The sequence below is a fragment of the Emydura macquarii genome, unplaced genomic scaffold (assembly GCF_026122565.2).
Source record: "Emydura macquarii macquarii isolate MOO-44397 ecotype Brisbane River unplaced genomic scaffold, CSIRO-AGI_Emac_v2 contig_1451, whole genome shotgun sequence".
Classification (NCBI taxonomy): domain Eukaryota; kingdom Metazoa; phylum Chordata; order Testudines; family Chelidae; genus Emydura; species Emydura macquarii.
The window spans coordinates 25,833,155-25,843,457 of record NW_027131588.1 but is presented as its reverse complement, the minus strand read 5'-3'; the positions used below and the strand labels follow the sequence as shown (position 1 = coordinate 25,843,457).

The window sequence follows — 10,303 nt, the reverse complement described above, 5'->3', positions numbered from 1 at the left end:
GCTTGTCGGTTTCACATTAGAATTTCCTGCTGCGTTTTACCATCACTGAAAAACTGTGCGGATACCTCAGCGACAGCTTGTCAGTTTCGCCTTTGGATTTCCCCTTGCCTCTTACCCACCGCCGAAACATCACGCTGAGCCTTGCATTTTGGCGGCGGAAGGTAAAAACATTTTGGCACCCCATGCAATCAGGCGCCCTGGGCTGTTGCCCGGTCAGACCGTAGCTCGGGTCGGCCCTGGACGGGAGTTATGCAAACTACACAGAGTAGCTTGCGTAACTCCCGTCGACTGCTGAGCTTCCCTTCTGTGTGCCTACACATTGAGTGGTCTACACTGACCACTCAATCGATCTAGAAAGATCGATCAGACGCTGCCCTCAGTATACATACCCTTAGTGCAGTCAGCAGTAACATCTAAGATAGCAAACTGAAAAAAAATACAGCCTTCTCCCTCCAGTCTGTTTATTTTGATCTGAGAGCATTTGACATGCAGAGCCTCTCACTGGTCAGCTGTACTGCACTGCGGGGAGTTCACATGCACATTCTTCCCCAGGCCCTGCAAATAGGGTGTTGATGAGTCAGGGAACAAGGCAAGAGGCAGCAGGCAGGCACATGCACAGAAAAGAAGGGGAGGTGAGTGGGCTCAAGGATGTTTGATGCTATTATTCTCTACAAGAGCCTTATGAATAGTGCAGGGGAGCAGAAAAATTCTTAAAACTATACTTCAAAGGAGATTTACAAAATATCACAGACCACACTATTTATAAGATGATCTGTCAGGGACTGGAATAACACCAAATGCTGCAATTTTAAATAATTAAAGTGATAACCTCCCTTTAAATGTAAATGAGATGTTGTATGTCCAAGTGAGTAGGCATAACATTATGAAATTGTGTAAGGTCATCTGAAATTGTTTTCCAATACCAAGAGTTCAAATGACCAAGCTGGAATGTGGAAGAGCATTGTTTTCCTCTTTCCTATTAATTAACACAAGACACAGAGCATATTGGCAGGAAGGCATCTGGGAAGGGATCTGGGAGGGACCTATGCTCCATTATGGGACATCAACACGCCAGAAGGGTCAGAAAATTCTGTCTATCAGGAAGGTGGTTCTGAAGTGGCCATGTGCTCTGTCTGGGTAACTCTGGTTCACTTAGGGTGAAATATACCTCTCGTGCCAAGGACTGGCAAAAGCATGTAGCACCACTTAAGTCATATTTATCCTGTACTTTGAGAACTTAAGCGGTCCATCAGCCTTGGCTGGCCCTCTGTATGTTCCCGCTCAGGTTCCTTTTATATTCTTCAGGGGACAGCTTCACGGACCATTATTGTATTGTAAGGAGAGAGTGTTGTTTTTACCAGTGTAACCACCATTATTGCTTTCTCTCTTGTATTCTGGTTACATTCCTCTTCAGTCTTCTCAAATATGGGTCTATCTGCTATACATGGAGAAACTGTCTGTACCATTTTTTATTAAAAAAAAATTAAATTATGTATAACTTGGCTAAGTGTCATGGTAGGGGGACATAACAGTCAATAACCAATGCCTAGAGCCACTTGCAGAGACATTTTAATGAAGTATAAATAAATACACTGAAGGCTGTGAGAAATCAAGGAGGGAGCACCACCTTGACTTTTATATTGTGAACTCATGTTTAATCTGATGTGTGAAACATGATCTCTTTCAGCATTTTCTATGTCTACTTTAAGTTATGGCAAGCATAAGTAGAAAGTACAGGTACCTGCTGCTTTTTTTTTGTTTTTTTGAAGTGTTGACTTGGTTATAGATTACTGAAGCAAATGCACTAATCTGTCTGTGTGTGCACAGGACAGTTTTTTTCCAAACAACTATATTTTAAATAAATGAAAAGGACTCATTATAAATGCCACACAAACAACAACAACAAAGACTGACAAGTGTAATCCTAATACAGTTTGGAGCATCTTACCATATTGTACCAGGCACTCACAATAAATTTCTCCTCCATCTCTCTTTGTGTCTTTGTTTTCTCATATTCTTTCTGGGAGGAAAAAAGAAGGAAAAAAAAAAGATGTATAGCTATATGATAAAAGTGGATAATATTATTAGAGAGAGACTGTCTAAACCCCAAATGCCTAGATTAATCGATTCCAAGGCCAGAAGGGAGCATTGTGATAAACTAGTCTGACCACCTGTCTGACACAAGTCAGAGAATCTCCCCAAAACAATTCCTAGAGCATATCTAGCAAACGTGGAAAAATATAGAAAACCTGGAACAGTTAAGGAGAAACTTGCAGATTGTTACCTCTAGCGAATGGAACATTCGGTCCCGTTCCTGCAGTTGATTTTTCAGAGCCTGAATCTCCGGAGCTGTGCCTTGGTTTTGTTTAGGATCTAAAGTACGAATAACCTGCAAGATGCAAACACAACAGTTCTAACAGTTAACTAAACACTACAAAGTGATCTCACCAAATGCATCTAGATAAAGTAAAAGGCACCAAGTGCCAAAGGCTTATAACCATCCAAGATAGGGCTTAAGAAACATGACAGTCCTTTAAAGTAACTACCTGTAACTATGAGGGATGGTTTTAAGAAATTTAACACAACACTGCGTGAGAAGAATACAATATTCTGAGGTGCTGTGTCCTTTAATCCAATCACATCTACACTGCTAGGGCAGTCAATGGTGGTGAACATCCTGCCACTGCCTGACTTCACCATGCAGTGTGATGTAAACTGAATCCCATTTGAGAGATGCCATAGCATCTGCTCTCTGCGGTCTTTTAAAGGACTCCATCAATACAAAGCTGCTGGCAGGAGAATGAGAAAGCTCAGAGGCTTGATGTCTTGGACTCAAAAACAGAGTCAGAGAGAACCAATTTTTCTCCAGTTTCCAGTGTGACAGAGTAAGGGTGAAGGGTCTCTCTCTCTCTGAAGCCCTTCTTGTCAGTGTAAGGAATACCTTAACGAAATATTTCCCTCAACTTTCCACCCTGCATTCAAAGACTCCCTCTCACTGGAAAAAAATTATAGAAGGTGACCATGATTCAGGGACTTGGAGCACCACTGTCAGTTTCTCCTGGTAGCTGTGCTGTAGCCAATAGCAGGAATCCAAGAGGAGTGAAGGGGAAATGAAGACTTCCCATTAAGTTTGGTGGGAAGATATCTATTTAGGTTCTTATGTGGCATCTACCACCGTAGCATCTGAACACATACAAAAATTGAACCAAAGCAAGAAAGAGTCCAACAAGTGGCTTAGATTTCTAATTCCATCCAAGAGGGTGGCTGAAAACTTTTAAACAGTAAATGTGCGTATGTGTATGTACATAGTCACTTCACTTCTTCCTCCTAACTTCTACCTACTTCAGAACTCTGCACAGATAAGGAGGAGGAAGTGATGTCAGATGCAGAAAGGTCAAACAGAATATGCTGGAACAAAATCATCATTTAAGGTTTAGTAAATCTCCTTTAGTGGATAATAGTCATGCAAGAATCCTAAAGGAAATAAATAATGAAGTGGCTGAGCTACTAAGAGATTGTATACTCAGTCATTAAATCTAGCCACTACAGTGGGTATCATCACTCTATTCGTTTTTTAAAAAGGTACAAGGAAAGAATCATGGAAATATCAGCAAGCCACAAAAAGCATAAATTAGCTGAAAAATAATTAAAGCCAATGTTATATAAAACTCTTAGATTAACATGATATGAACAGGACAAATCAGTACAGTTTATGCAAAGGGAAAATCACGCCTCTCTAACCTGTTAGAATGCTTTGAGAGAGTCAGTAACATAATGGATGAAGGAGAAGAGAAGTGAAGAATATAATTTATTTGTACTTGCAAAAAGCCTTTGAAAACCTTCACAAGAGGCTATTAAGCCACAAAAGAGGAGAGGTAAAGTTCTATTATGGACTGATGGGTTCTAAATTAATTCTTCTCACTGAGGAAAAAGAGCTAGGCATCACCAAGAACAGCTCAATGAAAACATCTGTCAGTGCATGCAAAAAAGCAAACAAGATGTTAGGGTGTATTCAGAATAGGAAAGAGAACAATAGTGAAAATACCAAACTGCCATTATAAAATGGATGGCATAGCCATGCCTTAACCATGGTGGCCGAGCAATTAAAGCGCTCAATCAAAAGTTGTGGGTCTATTTCACTTGATCTCACATTGAAAGGTTGCCTCCAGTTCACTCCGCTACAAAATGGGTATCTAATCTATAGGATTAGGGAAATAAAAGGGCACATAAATCCCTTGTGTACTGCTGGCTATGGAAGCTGACGTGCCGATAAAACTGTATCAACCGGATGAGCCATCAGTGGCTTGGGGCAGACTTTGAACTTTTTTTATATCAATTTTGGTCACCCCATCTCAAAAAGGATACAGCAGAACAGAAAAGGGGTAGAGAAGGGCAAAATAAGTGATTAGAAGCATGGAACAGCTTGCATACGAGGCTGTACTAAAAATTCTTAGAGACACTATAAAGGGGTATATAATATAATCAGTAGTATAGAAAATGTCAATTGGGTGCTCCTATTTGCCCTCTCAAATAAAGAACATGGGGAGATCAAAGAAATTAAAACCAACAAATTTAAAATTGATACATTATTTTTGACACCGTGCATGTGTAATTAACCCACAGAACTCACTGCCAGAAGATATTACTGAGGCAAAAAGCTTAACAGGATTAAAAAAAAGGAGAAGCCATTTATGAATAGTAAGAATATCATCTGCAGTTATAGTCGTTATAATAAACATTTAAAAGGGAAATTAACCTTTATACTTCAGACATAAACCAACCCACTATTGATAGAGATAGAAAGAACTTTCCCCATGAGGCAAGTTATCACATAATTGTTCCCTTACTAGATGTCACCTGGTACTGGTCACTATCAAGCACAAAATCTGGTCTGGGTGAAGCAGGCATGTGAATGAATATGGTGATTCCAATGGGGGGTGGGTGGTTGAATAAAATACAGATGCATAGGAGAGCAGGGGGAAGTTGGTTGTCACAAACGTGAATTTGAAGTAGTGGCTTCTGCAGGAAGAGAAACTTAATTCTATGTACCATATTGGTATCAAACTGAAAACTACAACAAAACCCATTAATTGCCTTCCTCTCCTGTGGCGATTAATATTGTTAGGTCTGTTTTATTTATTTTTATTGCCACGGGGAGGGAGCGAGCAATGTGATCCTCAGCTCAGAGCACTATGCACTTACACTCTTGGCCTTTTCCAAGTACTTTTTGTACCGTTCCTCCATTTGCTTCATTTCTTCCTCTTTTTTCCGTAAAGCTTCTTGTAATTCTTCAATTTTGAGTGCTTCATGAAGGTAGAAACACATTTAAGAAAAAAGGTCACATTAAGAATAAACATACTTTAATACAGAGTGTTTAAATATAAATTAAACCCATAGCTAGTGCTAATTTTTTTCAGTAAAGGGGGAGCACAAGGCAGGATAGCAAAATGTTCTACTAATTCAGCAGACACAGGGGTTAAGTACTCAACAGCTCAAATGCACATGTAGGGAGAAACAGTGTATTCTACTCCACTGTATACACGAGTTCAATAGTTAACCTGTAGACAACATGCCCATCCGAATTATGGGAAATTAAAGGTTAACTAGTCCCATATGCTAATGCCACTGTTGGCCAACTCATTGTTAATCCATAAAAGTGAGGTTTATCAATGCAGTACATGTTCCAAAACACTTTGGCAGTGTAATTCACCTAAACAAAATATATATTAAAGAAATCTACAGGAGGAAAACCCCTTGTACATATTTCCCAAAGATAACATTGAAGAAGTTCATAAAAAATGTGACATAAAAGTAACCAAACAATTATTTTCAACATTTTATAAACAGCTGTAACGCTCACTCCCATTTATTTTACTTGCAAAGTCCTCTCCAAGCACTGGGCTGACATTGAGAACGTGACCAGGCAAAGTAAGATCCATGACTAGAGGCAGAAAGGTTATATTATCTATTTTTAAAATTTTGTCCTCAATCTATCCAACAAGCCTAGATCTTTTCGGTTGTTTCCACTCATGTTCTTTAAGAGAACCCATAGCATCTAATTACAGCCACACAGTTTTTACTGTGACATTGCAGAGTAGGATAACTCTCAAAGTACAAAAACTTTAGGAAGTTCCATAAATCGCATTTAGACCTATCCAAATAAAAGGTTAGGCCAAGATTTTCAAAAGCTGCTAGTGATTTTGAGCACTCAACCTGAGACACCTTAAAGAGGCCTGATTTTTCCATAAATATTTCATAAAATGCCATGTATCTGCCCTCTAAGGCCCGTTTAAGGTGTCAGATACAACAAAACTGATGTTCAGCGAGTAGGAAATTTGCTGTATCCCATATTCATTATTTCCAGACATTCTATCATTTTTAAGGTATGGAATTTTTGTAAAGTATATTATTATTTTGTGGGGTTAACTAGACGCCTCTAAAAAATATTTTTAACTTTTAACCCTTTTTGAACAAAGTTTTTCTCTTGTGTGAATATACTAAATTTGTAATATTGAACAGTTCCCAGATTGGCTTTTACACTAGAAAATCAGAGAAAACAATCCAAAAATTGTTGCTGAAATGGCAGCTTGTCTTTTCTCCGTGTGTGCGCGCACGCATGTATATATGATGGATGGAACTGGAAGGGGAAGCGGTTTAAAAATGTCACTTCCTCCTTCAGCCCCTTACTCTCATCTGCCACTCACTCCCACAGCCTCTTTTCTCTCCCATCCCCACAGATGCATAAGTGTGCCCTTCCCATCAATGTTTCCCCTCTCAAACCCAGTGGGCATAAGGATTGCATGGGCTGACATTTTTCAAAGGCCTGACTAATCGATTGTACCACAACTTTGAATTATCAGAGTCCCTAGCCATAGTCTTTATAGTATAGAAGATAAAAAATAAGGAACAATATGTCCCACTCAAACTACTACAGAACAAAATAGTATGTAGATCTTACAGGACCCTTTCATGAATAAAGCTTGTATGACACCTTCAGACAGATGCTGGCATTGTGGTTTGAAAGATGATGAGATGGGGCACTTATTTTTTCCAATCTACTCAATGTAATGGCTGTATACATTTTCCTTTTTATTGGACTATGCCATTTAGTCCTTTACAACTGGGCCTTGGTATATGGTTGTGACATCCCAAACTGGTCTAACTGTCCAAAGCCACACTCTAGTGTCCAAAGATTCACTCTAACCATTTTTCTGGACCTCCAGTTCTGTCAGCACCATTCCAGTCTACAATCAGAACACCTGTCCAAGCAACATGTAGTACGTATCTCAGCATTTTGTGGGAGAGTTAATAAGCATGGAGGAATTTTTAATATAACAGATACCAGAAGACATGACCCTATCTCATATAATAGCAGTTTTGGATAACTGAGGTTAAGATGACCAATAATGAACTGCATTAACTTGACATTCTTGTGGGTATTCAAGATTTTAATATCCTGGAGGGTAAACAGTGACCTCTGCTTCCTCTCTATAAATATTAGCAGTATCTTTTGGGTCAGTGAATCTTGATGTTCTCCTCCACAAAAATTAATCTGTTTACCATTGTCACACTTCCCTATAATTTTGTATCAATAAAACACTTAACATTTTACAATCCATTTTTCTTAAATGTTTTACAGTTTTCTCTGTTAATTATTAAATACCCTCCTTACGTACAAGCAAGCTTTTTTTATTTAAAAGACTGTGTGGTGTTAATGGAGAAAAACTCACAACTGTTGTTATATCTTGGTTCCAAATCTTCAATAATAGCTCGTTTCCTCTGTATTTCATTGTTAGCCTCATGCAGCTTCTCACTGTTACAAATTGTAAAAATATACATTATTGTTCCAACAACCTTTTCCATCTCAACCGAAAATTAAGGAACAAAAAATGCCAGGTTCTACAGTTCTGGGAGATTATAACAAAGCTGACTTTTAGCTGCAAGGCACTAGGGCAAATGGTGAGTGATATCAATGAACAAAGGATGTAACTGTTTAAAAAACAGAAGAAAACACATTACTGTATATGCACAGTTATAACATCAGAAAGCTCTATCCTCATCCACGTCTACAATTACTTTATCATTGACAATAAACTGTATAAAGCCTGCTTGAAATAAATTATTTTGATAGCTATATTATTAAAGACTGGCTAACCCTCTCCAGATAGATGCTATACACTTCTTGTAAACCAGGAAGTCATCAAATGAGGAGGTTCTTTGAAATGTGTGGCCCCTGTTTGTATTCCATACATGGGTGCGCATGTGCGCCATGCGCCTGAGTCCGGATGTGTTTCCAGCAGTGTCCGTTAACCTGCATGTGTATAGGGCATCCCCTTGTGTTCGCAGCCGAGGGTATAATAGGTTGTTTGGGTCAATGCCTTTCCAGTGTCCCTCTTGCCAGCTGTGCAGTAAAGTCCACAGCATAGGGGATGGAGGACGGGTATCGGAATACAAACAGGAACCACACATCTCAAAGAACCTCCAATTACAATTAAGTAACCTCCTCCTCTCCTTCGAGTGATGGCCCCTACATATATTCCACACCGTGCTGTGTAGAGAGCAGTCATCAGTGTGGAGGTGGATGCCAGGATACGATGGGAAATGCAGTCTTCAGTATGACATGGCCCACATCAGCGTCCCTAGCCGCTGCTTGTGCAATGGTGTGGTGGGACGCGAACATATGAACGTAGCACCACGTTGCCACACGATGTCCATGCAGCAGGCTGATTTTACTGCTTGCACTCATGCAGAGTGTGCTGTGATTCCATCAGACAGTGGTATGTTGGATAGTGTGCAGCATTTGCAGAGACCCATGTGGAGCATTTGCACCCGGAGACCCATGTGGAGATTCACTGGGAGGAGAGGACTTGGCCCTGGAATTGGTCAGCAATGGCCACAAATAGTTTCAACAATAAGCAAAAGGCGCGAGCCCTGTGGAAGTAGAATGCCAGAACATGGTGGATGTCGAGGGAACCCTATCCGCATGGGAGGCGTGTGGTTTGGGCATAAAACAGGTAGGTGGATGCACTGATCTAGGTGGAAATCCAACTCTACTTTTGGGAGGAATAAGCCATAAGGAAACTTTATCCTTGAGGAATACGGGGGAGGAGGGGAATGGGGGAAAGGCATACTGGAGGTTGCCTGTCCAGCAGAGGAGAGGAGCGTACTGTGAATCCTCTCCCATGGCTCCTCTGCAACAATAAAGGGGCAGCTTTTCGTTCTTGCAAGTGGCAAAGAGATCTCATCACGGGGTGCCCCTTCTGCGGAAGAGGTATTGGAATGTGGTGTTGTGTAACTCCCACTCATGGTTGTGAGAGAGAGTCCTGCTGAGTCTGCTGGCCAGGGCATTTTGGGTGCCTGGGAGGTGCGTGGCTTGGAGCGTCATGTGGTTCTTGATCCACCAGTTCCAAAGGCGGATGCACTTGGACCAGAGAGAAGGAGACGTGGTGTCTCTCTGCTTGTTGATGTACACAACTGCTGTGATGTTATCAGAGACCAATTAAACATGGTGGGATCGGATGAGAGGAAGAAACACCCGGCATGCGAAACAGACTGCCCTGAGTTCTTGCACATTGATAGGCATGCTGGCTTTTTGTGGAGTCCAGACCCCCTGAGCTGTGTGATGGCTGAGATGGGCTCCCCAACAGATGCGTCCATTGTGATGATAGCCTGCTGGGTGGGAGGGATGAAGGATCGGTCCACCATGTGACAGAGGCCAGACCTGTGTGGGGAAAAACGACACTGGCCTCTATATGGGGTCTGTAGATGGAGAGGAGCCACATCTGGAGACAACGCATGCACAGACGTGTGTGGTGTCACAGAAGTACAGGCTGCCCTATGTCCAAGAAGAGAGACAGTGGCGGGCCATGGTGTGTCACTTGCAGCTCAGGTCTGCAACCATGGCTGTTAGCATTGCGAAGTGGTCTGTTGGGAGAAAGGCCCATATTGTTATGGAGTTGAGCCATCTGTGTAGCTATGAGCACCGACTTGTCCTCATTGAGGCAAATACCTAGAGACACCAGGAGAGTGAAGGGTGAGGATGGCGGAGGTGAGTTCTTGCCAGGATAGCGCAATGAGGAACCAGTCATCCAGGAAGGGGTATACCGAGTACCGAAACAGCGCATTTGTGCTGCTACCACAGTGAAGACTTGTGGAATAGTTGCTATGCTGAAAGGGAGGATCCAGAATTGGTAATGGTGCTGTCCTACCTGGAAATGGAGAAGTTTCCGGTGGGCCAGATGAATGTTGACGTGGAAATAGATATCCTTAATGTTGAGAGCTGCGAATCAGGTCCCCTGGGAGA

The 10,303-nt window shown here is 41.3% G+C and overlaps 1 protein-coding gene across 4 annotated transcripts in view; it reads right to left on the bottom strand.

Annotated features, from left to right (window-relative positions):
• Positions 1–10,303, bottom strand: part of HOOK3 (hook microtubule tethering protein 3) — a 135,350-nt gene that overhangs the window by 16,970 nt on the left and 108,077 nt on the right. For all 4 annotated transcript variants that reach the window (XM_067553429.1, XM_067553427.1, XM_067553428.1 and 1 more), the window contains exons 18-21: positions 7,731–7,813; positions 5,203–5,303; positions 2,285–2,389; positions 1,949–2,020 (exon numbers count right to left, since the gene is read on the bottom strand). In XM_067553429.1, the coding sequence (XP_067409530.1) occupies positions 1,949–2,020; positions 2,285–2,389; positions 5,203–5,303; positions 7,731–7,813 (361 nt within the window). The remainder of the gene's footprint in view (positions 1–1,948; positions 2,021–2,284; positions 2,390–5,202; positions 5,304–7,730; positions 7,814–10,303) is intronic.